The sequence below is a fragment of the Convolutriloba macropyga genome, chromosome 4 (genome assembly GCF_964194025.1).
Source record: "Convolutriloba macropyga chromosome 4, txConMacr16.3, whole genome shotgun sequence".
Classification (NCBI taxonomy): Eukaryota; Metazoa; Xenacoelomorpha; order Acoela; family Convolutidae; genus Convolutriloba; species Convolutriloba macropyga.
In genome coordinates, this window is record NC_134471.1 from 28,088,019 (window position 1) to 28,107,771 (window position 19,753).

The window sequence follows — 19,753 nt, forward strand, 5'->3', positions numbered from 1 at the left end:
TGAAGACGTTCAATGGATCGTTGAAAAGTTTTCAGAGAAAAAAGCTTATGGTTTAAATAGCTTCGACACTTTCTTCTCTCAATTTTCTACCGAACTTTTGGATTTTGCTTGTTTTTGTTGTTGTTTTCATAGTCAATGACTTGTTGTAATGTCTTATTGATAAATTTTGAATGACAAACATCCTAGTCGTCACATCATCTAGGAATAATTTATCGTATTAAAAGCCTTCCGTTGAAAGCTGTAGAATTTTTTGACTTTGATACTATGGGTTTTCTCAAAAATTTCGTGGTTTTGATGTATTTTTCTTTGCCATACGACTTATTGTGATGAGTTATTGATGTCACATGAATGAAACCTATGATTGCTATTTCATCGAGGCAGAATTTGGCGTGTTTAATTAACTTGAAATGTAGCATTTTTTTTAAATTCAAACATCTATTTTTGTTATCTCTTCATTTGGTTGACAATTAAGTCAAAAATGTAGATGAGCTCGGGTCGGAACATCATGTGCGAACGCACATTAACGAGCCGCCTTGTTACTTACGTGATAGAAAAGGGATTATTTTAAATGCCAGGGCCACTTCTTGTTTTTCTGAAACCAGCTGTTTCAATCCAAGTTCTCCAATTTTTCTATAATATTTTTTCTTTGATTGTTGCGTCATTTTAGAATTTCCGTCGTTTGAGGCAACAAATTTAGGCAAAGAAATAGGCGCGGCGCCATTGGATCTTTTTTTTAATAATTAAGATTTTGGTTTGAGGAAAATTTCAAAGTTTCCAAGACAATAAAAAAGACTGGTTTTTTATGCACTTCGTGATGAAATTAGTCAGCATTGGTTAAGCAAACAAATTGTGATATAAGTCAACAACCTGTTTTTGCAATTTTATTATCTGAGTTCACAAATTAAAATTTTATCAAAATTAATTAGAATCTAATTGCTTCGTTTTCCTAACATTTTATTTCTGCATCAGAAAATTGGTTATTGATCTTTATTAATTACTCTTGGATGAAATTTGAAGCAATTATTGCGCATGTGTTTCTCTCTAATGCAATTCACTTTGCGAGTAAACTTTTTACGGTTGATTTCTTGAACTTTCTGAGTGGTTTAAACTGCGGTTGTTTGCTGAGCGCCGACTATGGTAGTTGTAGCTGTGTGATAAATGTCATCAATTCTTATGCGGGAGATCAGGAGTTCGAAACCCAGTTTCTTCGCAAACTTTTGAGCCCAAATATTTGTAGTAGCTGATACCCCTTCTTAATTTCATTCCGCCGATAATTGTAGGAAAAAAATCTCTTCTTCATTCATCATCTCAAAAATCAATATTTAGTTTTGTTGCTACTCGTCAGTTTTTTTCAGGGAAATGTCAAACTATAAACCAACTCAATCATACATTTACTAGAACAGAAAATGTACCAGCGGTGCTCATGTTTGAAAAGTTGGGTGAGGTTTGTGGAGGATAGGGCTTGGAAATGTCACATTTGCAAACTCACATTCATTGTCTTTTTCTTTTCTTCTTCAGCTAAAATATAACAATTAGCCTATAGTTTTGTCTGTAACGGTAAATTTTGCGTTTCTCTAGCTGATGAAAAGCTGAGTTGCTAATAGCTAAATAATTATCCTCTGTTTTGAAGTCAAAATATTCAGTCTGTTGAATGTAAAGGCGCTTGAACCATTCAATTATAGACGACCAAGATTTCGAAACCATTAGTATGGGTTTTCAAGAAAAGGCAAAAAAGTATTGTCGCTGAAATTCTCAAAATAATGAAGAAGAAAGCATTTTTAATTATTCCTTTAAAATTTATTTCGTCCTAAGAATTAAAGTGTTTCAAAATCTAAAAGAGGCGCTATATAGCTATTCTAAATAACTCTCCATTGAGCAAAATTATACGTGATTGTGTGGCTCTAGTTGAATTGTATTAATCATGTTAAAATTTATTTTTCTACATCACTTTTCACTGCAGGTCCTCAAATTAAACGGAACAAAATCGGTGTTGAGGAAAAAGTGGCGTATTTTGAGACAATAGAATGAACGTCCCTCCATACATGATCGTTTTCATGACAAAAATATTCATGAATTCGGTTTCAGTAATTTTGGAATTCTGTTATGAAATTCCAGTGTGCTATTAGCCAAAATGAAGTTGAATGCAAAGTTGAATGCAAAGTTGAACACATTCCAAAATGCCGGTAATTCCGATCAATATATGTAAGAGTTTCTCGTCTTAAAAGCTCATTTTGGTCAGTGGGCTATCAATTTTAATTCGTTTCTTCAGTTTTGTCATAATTTTGACTATATACCACTATTAACAATGGCAACTAAACAATTTTCCGTCATTGTTGGGGTGATGGCCATGATTGTGACTGTATTTTTACTGGTCACCAGCTGTCAAGGATTAGCTCTGGCCTCGGGTGACCAAGATGCAGGAGCGTCATTTATTGCTAGAGAGTCTGCTGATTTATCCAGTTGTCTTGATTTAGTAGACACCAATAAAGAGCCAGGTAATTTAATACACAATAACCTAGACGAGAAAACCGAACAAAAACGCATGAATAAATGTTCGGTATGTTCGGTTTTCCACGTCAGAAATGCGTGGTTTTGTATTGGCAGTTTTTTTCGTATGTTTGGTCTCAAACGCGTGAAATTGTCGGTATGTTCGGTTTCTCGGATTCGGTATTTAACCTTAGATTCGATGGATTCTTATTCATTAAACCGTTTGATTCTTCCATAAAAATTGCAGGAGGTTCAACGTACCTAATGGAGACTATTTCTTCAAAAAAAATTGAAAATGGATTGACTTTTTTCTCTCTCATTTAGAAAATCAGTTAAACAAGTATGAATTTTTAATTGCTCTCAAACAAATTTTGGAGCAATTATATTAGCCGTGATTTTTTAATGCAATTTTTTTATCGATTTTTTGTCTGATCCATTTTTTGTCCTCTAAAACGGAATAAACGGGTAACACTCGGAGGGCATTAAGTTCTCGTATACCCCCCAAATCATCCTAAAGTCGCCCCCACTCAATCACAACCTCCCGCCCACCCCTAATTGCTTGACTTCGCCCTTACTTCGCTCACCCCTACCCCCTACTTCCCCTCAACGCTAGCATCACTGAGCCCTGAGCCCCAGATTGGTACCACCAAAGCCAACCGATTGCCGGCGCTTGAACAGTTTGCTCGACGTTATTTGGTAATGTTTGTTTGTTTGTCAAGTAAAAATTTTAACAGAATTGTTGAACATTGATGGGAATTCAGTTCATTAGGTCTTGATATGATAATGATAAATCAAGTGCATAAGTCATTTCTCATGATTTGCCATGGTTTGAAACCCACCATGCCGATGTTATCTTATGTTTAAAAGCGAACATATCGGATTTAAGAAACCGACCATACCGGCTTTTTCTTACGTAACACAACATACCAATTATACCTTATGTTTAAAAACCGACTTTAACGACAATATCGAAAATAAACGTAGGGTTTTTGTCATTTTTGTCTAACTGAAACCGAACAGAACGATGATTCTGAGGAAGCAGACTGGTAAGAGTTAAATTTGTTTAGCTTTTGTTGATCCTCAACACCCTTGCGGTTGTCCTTTGGTGAATTCAAAGGCAAAATCGAAATCAGGAAAGTTTGACGCACGACTCTTTGGACATTACAACTGGCAACCCTTGAGAATAAAAAGTTCCAATTGCCGGCAATAACCACCATCAAATTTAGAGCCAAACTTCGACAGAAATCGGCACAAAAAGTTTTCCTCCTGCTCACTAAAACATCAATAATATAACCACATTTGCTAGCTGCATTCACAAAGACATACTAACGATGTAAACAATCTGCTTGGAAATACCCTTGAGTAGAGTTTTATTTAGTAATATTATTTTAGCATTTCAAAGACAAAAAGGAAAGGTCTATTCTACATGGGTCATACGTTACTTAAGGAGAAGCAAATAAAACCTGACAACAAAAATCTTGTCGCAATTTAACAGAACCACAAGACGTCAGTTCTAGTTTCCTTCCGTAAACACAGCGGAAGAGGACAATACAATCAGTAGAATTTTTCAGGCCAAGTAAATAAGATTTGAAACATTTTTCGATAAGCAGTTAAAGATCTTTATGTTTTTTCAAAACTGAGACCTTCCGTGCATCCAAATACAGTATACTTACAGCGAGCGCTCAATTACAAAACTTTTGGTCTTTCAATTGTTTTATGCCAGAAAAATGACAGAAGGGAACAAAATTAATGTTCAAATTAGCAGCTGGAAACCAGGAAAAAAACAATGCTATATTTGAGGTGCTCAATGGCAACTTACTCCCTCTCTTAAATCAATCTCTATTGATAATTCAGAAAAAGTCAGGATCGCTGTATACTGCTGATCCACGCTATAGGCACTTAAACAACAAAGTTAGATCGCGGGACCAAATTGTATAAAATAAGAGTTCAACCCTTTATTATAGCCTTTAGTATACAGATAAAAGCAAAACTGAATTAGCATAAAATACAGCGCATTAAATAAGAAATGAGTACTTAGAGAAAGACTTATCACAATAAGAGAAGTGAATAACATTGAAATGGCAGAGGTTGAATTAGTCCAAGTTATTCTATAACTTAGATATAATCTAGAAAGATAAAATAGTAAACTCAACCTTCCACAGATCCAAAATTTATGCTAAGTTTAAACACTTCATGAGTCAGACGCTTTTGAAGTTATAGGTGAACAACTCACTCTATCGTAAGTTGAATTCAAATCATAATATCCAATAACACTGATAACAATAGCGAGGCACAACTGTATTCAATACGTATCAAGGCAAAAAAGCATCGTTAACTTACAGGCAAATCTAGCTTGATGTGTTTTAGCAGGTAATTGTCTGAGCCGATTTTCGGCTGAGATTGGTCACCAACACGTTTTCGAAACACAAAAATATTAAGCCTAAAAAGAGCGCAATCGATTTAGTATATTAGTAGGCTCAACGAAAATTATGTTGAACGAACTCTTTCCGAGCTTTCTATGCCAAATAGAACGTATTTTGTGTGCATTCACATGGTTAAGGAATATGACGTAATAAACTTTCTCGCTGGATGGATTGAATTGTTCATTTCTCGCTTTATTTAAATAGCGTTGCTCATTTACGCGGTAACATCCTCCGGCCCGGAAGAAAATGTTGCGAGGATCGGTACAAACTTAACGAGTGGGCAGACGAGCGATCCGGACGACGTGCGTACGACGGCGGAGCGGGCGACGCTGTCGGAGCCGTAACGGAGTTCTTCAATCCGAGCAGTTGGATAGTAACCCCTAGGGTTGCTTTCTTCAACGATCCAAACTAAGTCACCAACCTTGAGGTGATGCTCTGCAGGCCTCTGCCACTTACCTCTACGGTTTAGCGCAGGTACATACTCCTTAAGCCAACGTGCCCAAATTGCATTGGCGTAGGACTGTGCACGGGCGTACCGCTTACGATGATCGAACTCGTCGACGCCAAAGATGGACGGAATTCCGGTTGCTTGGTTACCGAGTAGAAATTGATTAGGTGTTATTGCGCCTAAATCGGACGGGTCGGCGCTTACGGGCGTTAACGGACGTGCGTTTAGTGCGTGTTCAAGGAGAAAAAAGTAGTGTTCAACACTTCATCTGTGAGGCGGCGTGTACCGAGAATGGTGTACAGTACTCTTTTAAAACTACGAACTAACATCTTCCAGATGCCACCTTAGTGTGGCGCACTAGGTGGATTGAACCTCCACTTAATTCCCTTATTTGCAAGCTCGGCGGCAATGTTAAGCATATTCCATTTTTCCATACATTGAAGGAGCTCTTTCACCGCTCCAATGAAGTTCGTACCATTATCCGACCAAATCTTAGCAGTAGTACCCGACGGAAGATGAACCGCTCCACTCTCATTACACAGGAACTAGTGTCCATGGACGGGACGACTTCAGCATGGACAGCACGAGTACCGAGTCTCTCCTTTGGGAGGTCTGCCATGATAGGTTGAATGGTTGCTGCACGGAACTTTCTGCACAAGACTCAATTTGATCTGATGGAACGCAGAGTGGAACGTAGTTTAAGGATGGCATAACGTTCCTGTACCTTTGACCGTAAGTAATCGATGCCCTGATGATGGTTCTTCAAATAAGTATGCCGCAGGAACAATTTAACAAGTGTGACGCGCATCCAGCACGATAGGATGCTTAGTGTCAACGTCATTTTCCACTAGACGTCGGAGTCGACCAGAAGAACGGATGAGACCATAAGACCCAATAAACGGAGTAAACTGAGCAATGCGGCTGCTCTTCTTAACAGATTTGTTGTCAAGAAGATCCTTTCTTTCAGTATTAAAGGACTCTCCTTAAACCAAGTACTGGAGATGACGCTCGGCTTCGTCAAGCTCAACAGGGTCGGCTATGCTGCCGTCTACGGTACGGTAACTTTCATGAGACGGTAACAGACGGAGCACATATGCGGTGACTCGTAGTAGTTTTTGATAAGAAGTGAACTTATCAAACGGGATTAGATTAGTGCTTTGTTCCTTAGGGGGCTTGGTTACGGATGCGGCTAGAGATGAGATGGAGTCATCAACGTCAGTATTTGGCACAAAAGGGAATTGCTTAGTTCTCGAGAAGTCAGGACCCCTCACCCAGCTACTTGATTGCAAAACTTCAGCGGACATGCCACGCGTGCCAGCATCTGCCGGATTATCACAAGTGGCGACGTGGTTCCATTGGTAAACGCTGGTGTTCTCCAGGATTTCACTAACACGATTTGCAATGAAGATGGGGTGTTTGTTTGTTGAGTTTATCCACTGCAAGACGATGGTACTATCTGTCCACAGTAACCGTTAATGCTCGACAGATTTCCCTTTTTAAACGGGCTGCGAGGAGGGCGGCTTGTAATTCCAACTTAGGAACTGTCATTACCTTCACAGGTGCAACAAGGGCCTTGCCCAAGACAAACGCCAGCTCTGTTATAATCTCCCCAGAGGTGCAAGTTACGTGAGCCCTAAAAAAACCTACTGCACAGAATACGTCTTGCAAGCTATCACCAAACATGTGGAGTTCAAGATGTTGGAATGGTCCTGAAAAGTAACTTCTCGGTATAGTGATCTCAGCTAACAGCGGCAGTTCAACACACCAGGCAAGGAATCTAACAACTGTGTCTTTAGGTAACTCATCATCCCAACTTTGTCAATTGACACGACAAATGTCTTTCAAGAATAACCGAGCACCAACAGTAAACGATGCAACAAGACCAATTGGGTCGTAGACCTTTGACAAAAGACTTAGGACCAAGCGCTTTTTTAAATTTTTCGTGATGGTGCTGTTAGTGCCCCTGCTCACAACCAGAGTATCGTTTTTGTGATCCCACTTAAGTCCAAGCACGTGCATTGATTCCTCCTTGGATACAACGATCAGTGGATTGAGCAGACCCATCAATTTGGTCAGCCAGATCTGGTACATTGCTTACAAACTTAGTAAGCTTGAACCCACCTAGATAGAGATGTACCAATTTCTTCGAGCTAATGAGGGTCCTCTCAAGGGATTCCACTGAGTCTAAGTAATCGTCCATGTAGAAGTTCTCAAGGACGGCTATCGCAGCTTCTAGATACTCCTTAGCATTATCACTTGCCGTGCTTTGAAGTGCGTAGTTGGCACAGGTAGGCGAATCTTTTGCCCCAAAGATGCGGCGTATATACTGGTGTACCACAATATTTGATGTGGGGTCCTTCCGCCACAAAAAGCGCAATGATGGCTGATCACATGGTAACACTCCAACTTGAAGGAACATTCCCTCGATGTCGGCGGATACGGCGAACGGATGTTGTCTGAACCGTAGGAGTACATAGATTAGGTGCTGTAGTAAGTCAGGTCCGGTGAGTAATGACTAATTCCTCTTTGATGGTATTCGAGTACTTTTTCCTTAAAGTCTGATCTTTCGTTAGCCGCTTTTCCAAAGATTTTAATTGAACCAGCGCTGAAAAACAATTGTTGGGCAGTTCGATGTTATCTTCAGCCCATAGCATTCCTACATCGTACCTTTTTCCATTATGCACGGTGGTGTTTTCAAGAATATCATGCGCACGCGCATCCGAGGCGGACCGTGGGTCTACTTGCTTAAGTGCGCCGTACGACTACATGTCGTACCAAGATTTTACCTGACTAGCGAGTTCAAAATCCTGCTCCATATTTGCTTTAAAACAAGTCGAGACTAAACCTGAAGACGACGGTAGATGGCCGCTTAGAACCCAACCTATGGGTAAGCGAACAGCGAAGGGCGAGCAATGCTCGTCGGCAGCGAAGTACTCTAACGGGCGGATGGCATGATACACATCCTGTCCAATTATCATCTCGATGTTTCCATAGCAATATGTAACTGGATCTAGAACTGCTAAGTGCGGGTATGTTTCCTGAAGTGCTTTAATGTTGATGACATCGGCGCCTACATTCAAATCTTCCTTTACGTAAGGGCTTACTTTAAATGGTTCAAATGCTTGGTTGTCACGTGGTGTTACAATTAGTTCAACTATCATAGTGTCTACAACCTCCTCGGTATTTATACCCTTGACTGTTAGTTTCAAAGCTGTACCGTGCAAACCAAGTCTATTTGCAAGATCATTGGACACCCAAGAGTTACTGCAAGCGGTATCGCACAAAACTAAAGCCGTGGTATCTTTACCAGAAGAACTCTTCAACTCTTCAACCTGAAGGAGGCCTTTCATATTGCTCACAGATGACAAATTAGTGGTCTCACTCGATGATTGGACACTAGATAGTTTACTTTGATTTGCGCCAGCATTAGAATTACTATTGTTGTTTGAAGGGGATTTTGAAGGATAAACCCTCTCAGCTCCATGAAGAAGTGTATTATGGGAGCTGTTGCAACCGTCCTTCCTGCATTTCCTGGGATTTGGGCATTGCCTGAACATAAGCTTTTCTCTCAAACATGAGAAACAGAGTTTTGCTTCCGCCACTACCTTTGCTCGCTGAGTGGGAGACTTTTCTTTAAATACCCTACACTCCCAGATGCGGTGGTTACCTTTTTACACAATGCAGCGAGGGGTTGGAGGTGTTGCCGATGTTGAGGCTGGTCTCTGTGTGCCCTTAGATTGCGTATTAGCAGCAAATATTCTTGAGGCAACTTTGGTCTTTACTACTGAGTTGGTGTTATCCTCAGGTCTTGGCTTTGAAGAAGTTTGCTTCATTAAGTCGTGTGCCTCGGCCTTCTTCTTCAACCAATCGTGGAAGTCAAGGAGTGTTAGTTTAATCCAATGTTTCTTCACTGTGCAGAGTGACCAAGACTCTTTTAGATCGGGCGGCAACTTTTGCACAGCCGTGTTAAGAAGTGAGGCGCTCTTTAGGTCTGAGTCATATGAAAGTGATTTAGAGACCCCAACAAGACTTGAAATTGTTGTAGAATAGTTTATGATGTTATCACTATTGTGCATCTTTAATGGAGGAAGAGAGCTGAGTTTGTCTAAGTGTGCACTGACTACTGCCTGTGGTTGGCCAAATTTACGTTCGAGTGTCTTAAGTGCGTCCTTATACATTACATCACCGTATGCGAACTCAGCGACGGCGGTTTTAGCTTTTCCAGTTACAAGAGTTTTTAAGTATGTTAACTTGACATCATCAGTCAAGGACTGTGCGTCTATGGCGCTTTTAAATTGTCCGAACTATTCGTGCCACTGCAGAGGATCACCATTGTACTGTGACAACTTCCACTCGGGCAGTGGATCGTTCTTCTTAAAAGTAATTGCGTCCGCCAACTGCTCTATCAAATCCGCAGAGTCCAAAGAGGGAGCCGAAGGTGTGGGATGCGGCGGGCCACCCCAACACAACGTGTTCGGAACGGTAGCTCCATACGTTGGCGGAATGATCGGAGTGGCAAAGGTGGGGGCGGTACCTGTGGAAAAACTAAATGGATTCGCTTGCAAGAAGTCTGATATTACGTAAATTTGGGCGCCTGCCGCTGGCTGCTTGTACATGAGATGAGCGGAGCGATGTAGTGATATGAGAGTTGATTAACGGGGCCTGTTGTACGGTGTATAAGTTTGCAGATGTACGTTCAAGTGGTACTGCATTATATGCGACTGCTGCCGGAAAACGCCAGACATTTGGATCCGGAGGAGCAGGAGGTGCGTGGGTTATAGAGACAAAATTTTGGGGCTGAAAGCTTTTTTGTGGGGGTGGTGGATGAATTAATTGAGGTACAAAAACGTTTGCGGAGGAAATGAATGGTGCAGGTGGAGAATGGGGTAACAGATTGACATTATTCGCCACGGGGTTAGTGGCGTGTAGTGGGAGTGCTTGTGGCGGCGAAGGATGAAAACGGAATGCTGGTGGGATTAACGGGAAATGCGGTGGTGCGGGGTTTAGAAAGGTGAATGGAGGGCCTGGTACACTCATGTGTGCTTGCTGCTGGTTAAGTGCTAGCGGAGCATTAACGAATGTATTTAAAGGTGGTGAACGCGGAGGGCTGACGAAAATCAACTGTCCCGGCATGCTTGACCTGCGAGGGAATTGTTGATTAACTGTAAAAATCGAAGTGCATTGTTGATTGAGACAGTTGTTGGGCAGTGTTTGGGGCGTTTAGTTGAGTTGGCATACCAAAGTTTATTGGTGGTGATGGAGGCGTATATTGAGGCTGTCGCTGCTCTTGCATGATGTTGTTTGCAACATGTGCATCATTGGTTACATTGGTTCTACTACTTGGTTCTTGCGGCTCATGGACAGGGAGGTTGATGTTGGTCTCAACTTGACCATGTGTATTGAGATTGAAGTGTGAGTTTGGAAGTTGAGCTGAAGAAGGTCGTTGGACAATTGCTGGGTTGGATTGGGCGATGGAACCAGAAAAGTGCACACTCGGTTCGTTTGCAACATCAGCCATGTTCCCGGCCGGTGACGAATTAAGTTTCTTGCTCTTGACTGAACTTCTTTTCGTAAAGAGCCCACTCATTTTGCCTGTACCAGACCCGTCTGCTGATGATTTTGTCATCAACTCAAATTCCTCAAGGGCTGCAGCAGCTACTTCCTTGCGATGATCCTCCTCAAGCTGCTCAATTTCCAATTCCCGCAATTTCGTTTGTTTTTCAATTTCAAGACGCTGTCTAGCAACGCGAAGCTTTGCCTCATGTTGTTTCTCAAGTTTCTCCCTTTTGAGTTTTGATAGTTCTAAGTCTCGTTGACGCTGACTTGATCTTTTTGAGGAAGTCATATGTGAACCTGATCTTGAATGGTGAGAGGTATACAGCTCTGCTGTCTCGTTGTAATTGACCGAATTGATATATCCTCGAGCAGCAGCAATGAACTCATCAGTTTTCTTTGTTACAGTGTCTCTAACCATTTTTCAAGGTTCTTACAGGCAGCATCTGGATCTTGTCTTTTGTGCCAGATCAAAGAGCTCTTCATTCTTATCAACTACTCTAGTTAAAGCATCATTACACTTCACAATCAGACGTTCGATCTTAACTTTCCTGTCTTGCTTATCAACAGCATTGTCAATTTCACCATAGATGTTATTAAGTTCAGCCTCTAATTTTGCCCTCGCACTATAAAGTTTGTTAAATTTGTCCTGCAATGTTGCCATCATCTTATGAAATCAGGAACCAAAAGTTTAATTTGGTACTAATACAAAACTACACATACACCTACAACAGCACAACACAAATGGGTTGAACCGAAGCCTAGTGTGACGGTTTGCCTAGCAAACCGCCAAAGATCAAAGTTGTTCGTCGAGTACAATAGTACCCGGCGAAAGCAGGAAAGAACAGTGAGCGCAGAAAGCGCGATACGGGACAGAACGGGAGACGGGACGGACGGGAAGAGACGCCGAACGAGTAACGCACGACGCAACGGGAAACCAGACGGACAAACGGGAGCGTTAGGTGAACAGCGAGCGACGAAGGAGGAAAATGGCACGGGCGGGGCGGAAACGTCGGGCGGACGGCGCGCGACGAAAAGGGAAAACGGTACGGACGAGAAGGTTACGTCGAGCGGGTACCGCGCGACCGGACGGGAAGCCGGGATAGCACGGGAGGGAGACGGTAAGCCACAAGCGAGGACGAGGGAAGATCAATGCTAGCAGACCACAGCAACAGACTCAACCAAATAAACTAGCCTTAACTCCTGAATAAACTTAAGTCACACCCTAGAAAGAGGGGGAGAAGCTACTGCCAGGAAAACTAGCACAAAACATTATGGGGTTTTATCTACGGCATCAAAACATCAAACAATTTACGGCAACGAAGTAGTATAACCAAAAGTAGAAAAGGTCAGGGATTTTACTAGCCGTAACTCCAGAACAAACTTCAGTCACACTCTAGCAAACCACCATACCCAGACAACAAAACTGCATGCTACCAAAATTAATAAAGCTACAACAAATTGCCACCAAACAAGTGTGGTGAAAGTCACAAAACAAACCAGCCGTAACTCCAGAATAAACTTAAGTCACACCCTAGCAAGCAAGGAGACTAAACAACCAACCAGCATACTAGCAGAAAAAAATTTACTACAGCAAAAACTCAACAAACTACATCATACAACAGATAAACGGGGAATAGAAAGAAACACGGCGACACGGAAGCAAAAGGACGGAAACTGAAAAATGAAACGAGATAGCATGCGGAAAACCGACGGTAGTGAATAACTCAAAAAAAGGGGAGAGCGAAACGTTTAGTAATGCGCTATTGGCGAGAACCAACCACAAACTAACCCGTAACTCGTGAGTAAACTAAGTCACACCGCCAGTCAGAGGGTAGACTCCCACAACAACGCAAGACTAAGTGACATTCAAGTTATCAAAGGCTTGAGTGAGTTCCGCCTCCTCAAACGCATGGCGGGTGCGAAGCGTTTTACGACGGCAGTTAGAGAGCTTTTTTGGTCGGGAGCGTGTTATCAAAGACCGAAGGCTGTTCTTATGTGATAACACTATAATGAGTGTTTTCAGATCAAGCGCAGGCCTTTGGTGTAACGCTTTGTACTCTTTAAGTAAACTAGGATCTTTCTGTTTACGTTTAGATACTGTCTTTCACTACATGGATGGTAACTAGAGTACTACGCTTGAGCTGATCGTAAATAACAGGCGTTCCCTCTCTGGGGCAATAGACTATAGCTTCTATGCGCTCCTGATACTCTTCAAGCACTGCAATAAGCTGCGAAGGTGTTAAAGGCTTATTGTTGTTACTGCGATGACGGGACAATGAGTTGTTCACCACATCATGCCATATTACTAGCCTTTTTTTTTCACGGAAGAAGTGACTCAATTGAAACTGAGCAGTTTTTCGTAATTTCACCGCGTTAGGATTGAAACTCAGACCCGGTAATGCGTAAAATCCTTTTTTATAATGGTCTTGTAACGCTTGAGGCAAAGTTTTTATGGCCTGATGCAGTGAACTTGCAGCTAATATGAAAAACCATATAATGTTTTTTACAACATAATTGATTTGAGCTTTGCTCAAACTCGAACCCTGATGTTAAGTGCACAATTTTCACGATTTACTAAGAATAAGCGCTTATTTGGAAAAAAATCAGTTATCTGATTTTTTATTTTTCTTCAAAATTTAAAAATCTTGACCAAACTCAAAATTCTACCATTTTTTATACAAGTTTTCGATCCGCAATCTGTCGATGCTCTAAATAAAGTATAGCAAAATTTTCTCAAGTTTGGTCATTTTTTTCAAACTTTTTTTTTCGCTTCGCTTGAAAGTGTAATAGACTTTACCCAAGTACCAACCTTCACCCCAATTTGGTCAATTCCTAATTTTGACCAAAAGTTTTCAAAATTGATGTTTTTCAACAGTGTATGGGTTGTGTTATGGGTAACCGTTATTCAAAAAAAATCAGCCTTCTGGGGCAATGGGGGGCAATAGATTTGCCGGATAAATAATCAATTTAATGCATCAAAACCCAGTTTTTTTGGTCGAGTCTCACAGTTTTGTCATCTTGCGTTCGATGAGAGTATCACCCTTTGCACTGCACCTCTACCTGCACCCTTGACACACCTGGCTGAATGTCAATCTGTGTATAGCACTCATGCCCAAAGAGATGATGTTATTGTTAATTGTTGTCTGCATTTCGGATCCAACGGCACTTGTCACCTTTTTCACTATGTCAAAACCTGCACCGGTCTGATACGTTGGTTCCCAGAGACATACAGGACTCCCATCTGGCTAAGTTCCAGAACCTCGTTGTAATTGTTTCGGCCTCTTCGATCGCTGATGGGCCGAAATGCAGCTGATACACAACTCCTTGCAATCCCTCCAATCCGCAAAGGCTAGGACTCCCTCTTCACAGCAAGTGCTCGTTAAAGTTGCAGAAGATCCTCCAGATGAGGAAAGGTTACTACTGTTTGGCACCAAAATATAGGTGAAACACTCACTCTATCGTAAGTTGAATTCAAATCATAATATCCAATAAGACTGATAGCAATAGCGAGGCACAACTGTATTCAATACGTATCAAGGCAAAAAAGCATCGTTAACTTACAGGCAAATCTAGCTTGATGTGTTTTAGCAGGTAATTGTCTGAGCCGATTTTCGGCTGAGATTGGTCACCAACACGTTTTCGAAACACAAAAATATTAAGCCTAAAAAGAGCGCAATCGATTTAGTATATTAGTAGGCTCAACGAAAATTATGTTGAACGAACTCTTTCCGAGCTTTCTATGCCAAATAGAACGTATTTTGTGTGCATTTACATGGTTAAGAAATATGACGTAACAAACTTTCTCGCTGCCTGGATTGAATTGTTCATTTCTCACTTTATTTAAATAGCGCTGCTCATTTACGCGGTAACAGAAGTTACGAACTGTCTAGAAAAACATTATGAGCCAAAATTTATCCTGCTGAATTGAGATGTAGGCAAAAATTTAAGGTACAAGATACTATTTTTTAAACTAAAGTTTTTAGAGACAAGAAAATTTATACTTGCGAACATCTGTTCTCTTGTTTCCCTTTGGATAGAGATAATATTGCCAACAGTGGTTTAATTCTCAAGGTGATTTGGTTTTATCAAATAATTATACGTACTCCAGTTTTTGTTGGTGTTCTCTAAATAATAACAATTCAATCCTACATGTAATTCTGTTCACCGAATAAAACGGACAACGTTCAAACCAGGTCTGTGGTTCACCAATTCTATCTTAGTTCTCAAGCTAATAACACAACTGTACCATGCTCATGTAATTAAGTGTATTGAAATTCAGTACAGTTGTCCAAAACTACAGGCAATAACCTCACCAATAGGATCGTCTTCAGCATTAATTGCATCAACACGCTATTTAAGGCCTACTGTGACAAAAACGATCGAACGCTAAAAACAAAACGAGTTAAGGGTGGAGAAGGATTGGTGGAGGCGTTTTCTTGGTTGTTGCTAGCTTAAGTTTAGAGAGCATAGTTCTAGGGGAAAGCAACACTTTTTGATAAAAATGGTGGTAATTTTTAAATCGGCATAATTAATTCACGAAATTAGAAAATCTTGGTTCATAAACGATCAACGATCATTGTTATCAGTTCAACCCATGCAATCAATCATGCAATCAAAATAGTTTCCTTTTTGGAAAAATTGTTTGAGGTAAAACTTCCTGTTCTGGACAATCACATTTCACCCGCCACTGAGGTACAACTAGTATGATAATTCATTAAATTTGGGCTCCCCGCTCATTGGGTGAGTCAAAAACTTATCACTATAGATTGTCCCCGCTCATGGATGACACACTATTCAATGCCGACTCGTCTCCTAACTTCTGTAACAAGGATTCAAAGATCTGCTCCCGTTTCATATGTGTCTATAATCTTGCATCCCTTGCGAGGAGCATGATTGCAGACCCCCAAATTGCTGTAACAGAGACTGATTGAGATAACCTACTGAAGGCTACCGACAACCCCGCCGGCTGCAAATTTCTGTTATCAGCCAGAGTAGCCATTCGTTTGCGGGTCTTACGAACTGTCTCTGAAAATCCTCCAAATGTTTCGAAAGCCAAAGGAATGAATTGAATTCCGACTTCACTACAATTCTGGGCGTACTGTTCGTACTTCCTGTCCTCAGCAGCTGACAGAGCGAAACCACTCTTCTCCGACGCATTTTTAATGAGGATTGACTGCAAGGGAGAAGTGACGGGAACGTCTAAAGCTGCTGGTAGATCATTATTCCAAACAGGTAAGAAGATATCGCCCGGTCTGGAGTTATTGTCGGGTAGTAAACTTTTCTGTTCAGAGATGGGTGACAAAAGAGCTCCCGAGCAAGCTGATATAATTTTGTCAATGGTGGTAGGTGTGGGCAAAAAAGGGGGGGGGGGTGTTGAAACTGCCTAAAATCCTCTTATCCACAGTAAATTGTCAGCTAAATTGCAGTCCAGAGGGACCAGGAAGTCTAGCAGCTGCGCGCATCTACTTAATGTCTGTCATCACGATTTACTAGTTTATCCTATTTTTCTTGACAAAAATTAAAATAGATGAAATAAATGTCAGACAAAAAATTGGTTGTGCGGTTAAGTAGCGTAAAAAGACCAACAGGGTTGGTCTAAGGTAATTGCAACGACCTTAGTTTGAAAGCAATTATTCGTCTATTGTATGATCACATTCTCCCGTGGTCCCAGGGAGATTCCATGTTCTCATTACAGTGAAAATATGAAGTTCATATTATTTATTTCATTATGTTTGGTCGGCAATAGTTGCGTATCTTCGGAATTTCAAAAGCAAATGAGAGCACTAAATTACACAGCCATATGTTTTCAACCCTCTTCAGTTAACCAATGAAATATGGACTGTTTTTCAACTCTAACTCCGGTTTGCAATTGAATCTGCTAAGCAGAGCAATAAACGTAAACGCATCTAGGAAATACCCCCTTTTGTATTTTAGCTATGTATGCTATGTATTAGCATCAGTATGAGTGTCGTTCGGCTACAGAACGCTTTTTTAAAGGTTTGGAAGGCTAACAAATTGACCATTTTTCGCCATGTTCACAGTAAAAAACGTTAGATTATCGCTACGCAAAACGTAAAATCAAATTTTCTGAATGCCTTCAAGTGTAAAACAAGTGTTTTTTCAACAAAACTTTATGACGGTTGTCTTGCAAGATCTTGCAAGATAAACGTCCGGATCTTGCATCTTGCACGATAGACGTTATTTGCCAGAATCTTGCAAGATCTTACAAGATAACCGTTGGAGTTCATCTGGGGGCCCCTCTGGTTCTAATTGCCTTGGGTATTTTCTTGAGATACAAGACCGAGCACACGAGCGCATAACTGGCGATAAGAGGTCATGTCAGTCTTATCAGGGGTCATTTTGGTTTGTGATTTTAAGCTTTAAAGGAGTTATTGGATGGGGAGTTATTTAAAATTTCAGATCAGCTGACTTGCGATTGTCTCCGGGCGTATTCCTGGATGTCAAACATTCCCAACTTTGACAGCTGCTGTCCACTGTACTACGGACAGTTGTCAACCCACCACTGCTTCCAAGATTTGTCAGTGTCAGCATCAGAGAGACTTGACAGTGAATGTTCAAATGTCGCAATAAAAATGGGAGTGTGTCTAATTGCCGGAACTGATATCTTTGCTGATCCAGTGAGATCTTCACGAGTGGTTCTCGCCAACAACAACAACAATAACAATAACAACAATAACAACAACAATAATAATAACAATAACAATATCTGTGACTCAGCCAGCTTCCTTGATCCAAAACTCTTGACAGTACTGGCAAGTATGTTCCTGAAATATCTGTTGTCTGAGTAGCTCGCTTACCTACCTCTTTGGAAGAGAAGAAAACTCACATAATTTCATCCGAATTTGATATTAAGATTCAGTTCAAATTTCTGATGATTGATTGCGCTCTATATTTTTTTTTCTATTAATTCAAACCGAGTTCTCAATCAACATCAATTGCGAATTTCAAGATGTCATAATTGTTAAAATTGACATTAAATCCTTTTTTTAAGTAAAATTTTGGACACACGCGGGGTGAGGTCGTGAAAAAATGATTCGACAAAACATTGAATCATGAACTAACTAACCACTATACCGTACTCGTATTTCGGAACAATAGCCCGGTACTTAATGAAACTCTAATTCAAACAATGAACCCGATAATTCGAATCATAACGCTTCATTCTGATTCTTCGCAGATTGTTCATGAAAGTAAATGAGGTCAAATTGACTGGGTAGTATTAAGGCAACTTAATATTGCGTTTAAAATGTGTTACATTAATTAAATTGAATTTATTTCTGAGACCTTTGTTACCAGAAGTAAGAATACTTAAAACAAAAGTAGTTCCTTTTTAACATCAAGCGTAGGCCTTCTTCTTTAAAGCACTGCAAAATTATCGAGTAACTTTAAAATGCTTAGAAAATTTGTTCAGAACCTCCTTAGGTACTTTTTTACAAGCCAAACTCGGTAGATCACTTTCTTCAGTGGAGAGATACAAATACACCATCATTGCAAACGTTAGCATATTCCGTTTTTTGCCAAAGATTCGAAAAATGACATATATGCTGTTGCTAATTGTTTTTTAATCTAAAAATTTTATCTCACTTTATTGGGAAATCAAAACCCCTTTATTTTTAGAGGATAATATTTTCAAAACCTTTAAACGAACTATTTTTGACTGTCTGTTGCGATGAAAAGGTTGCAACAATTTTCAATGCCTTCTGGAGGAGAAGAGAATATATATTAGACCATTTATACAAAATTGCAGCAAAATTAAAAAAAATGTCGAGCAAAGTGAGAAAAAGTCCAACAAACGCCGCAGTAGACAAAGACACTTTATATTGCCAAGTATTTCAAGTTGACTTGGTCTAATTCCCTGCTCTCCCCACAATTAACTTTTAAAGAAAAGTTTGCAAGTTTTTTATCTGAGCGAAAATTTACAAAAAGCTGAAAAAATTGTTTTTTGAGAAATTGTTTTTTAATAATATGCCGAATGTATTCTGTAACAAATCATTGTTCCGACCCCACCTGTGGGGGAGGGGAGGAACTATATACTCAAATGGGTTTTTTATTCAGACAATTTTTGCCAATCGATATATTCATCGTAGAGAAAATTGAGTGTTATCATTAAAAAGCTCGTCCAGCGTAGAATTCGAAACTAAAAAGATTTTTTGAATTTCCTTTTTTTTCGAATAGTTATCGAGGATTGAAGTTGTCGTGGTCGATAGCACGGGTCAAAAGAATTCAGCAAGTTGAATTTTAAATTAAATTTGGAACTGAAAATTTACAAAAATTAGCTCGTATTTATAGTACTTATCTATGCGAAAATATACAGAGAAAATTTAGATTTTACTTGATTGACATGTGAATAGATTGTAGTTCCGAATCCCGGAAGTGATTTTCTATTTTCATCAACATTTCATGAGAATCATATGTGGTCTAGGTACAATCGAGTTCATCATTTGGAAGTCGGTGGGTGTTAGTGTCAGATTTCTGTTGGTGGGAGAATTTACTTCTGACATAGGTCAAAAAGATAATGATAGCGCCAAAACAAAATTAGAATTGAGTTTAGTTTTGTGGCCATTACTTATCGATATAGCAACAAAGTTCGTCAAATGAGTTCTTCCTTTGTTCTTTGAAACTTTAAAAATTTTCTTGATGTTTCTTTGAAACCACCACATCCTCCCTCCTTTTTAAAAAAGTTTGTGGATATAGGTTCTCCAAATCTTTCGAGTTGTTTTTGGTTTCTTGTTGATGTTCATGAAGGCTTTGGTGGTTTAGGTAGCTTCATCTTGATGTGATGGTCCCACATCTGTGTTCTGAAGTTGTGGTTCTGATT

The 19,753-nt window shown here is 40.2% G+C and overlaps 1 protein-coding gene across 1 annotated transcript; it reads left to right on the plus strand.

Annotated features, from left to right (window-relative positions):
- Nucleotides 1-2,154: 2,154 nt before the first annotated feature.
- Nucleotides 2,155-17,913, plus strand: LOC142338362 (uncharacterized). The gene is made up of 2 exons (XM_075388076.1): nucleotides 2,155-2,495; nucleotides 17,335-17,913. The coding sequence occupies exons 1-2, from the start codon at nucleotides 2,306-2,308 to the stop codon at nucleotides 17,721-17,723; spliced, it is 579 nt and encodes a 192-aa protein (XP_075244191.1). The 5' UTR covers nucleotides 2,155-2,305; the 3' UTR covers nucleotides 17,724-17,913.
- The last annotated feature ends 1,840 nt before the right edge of the window (nucleotides 17,914-19,753 follow it).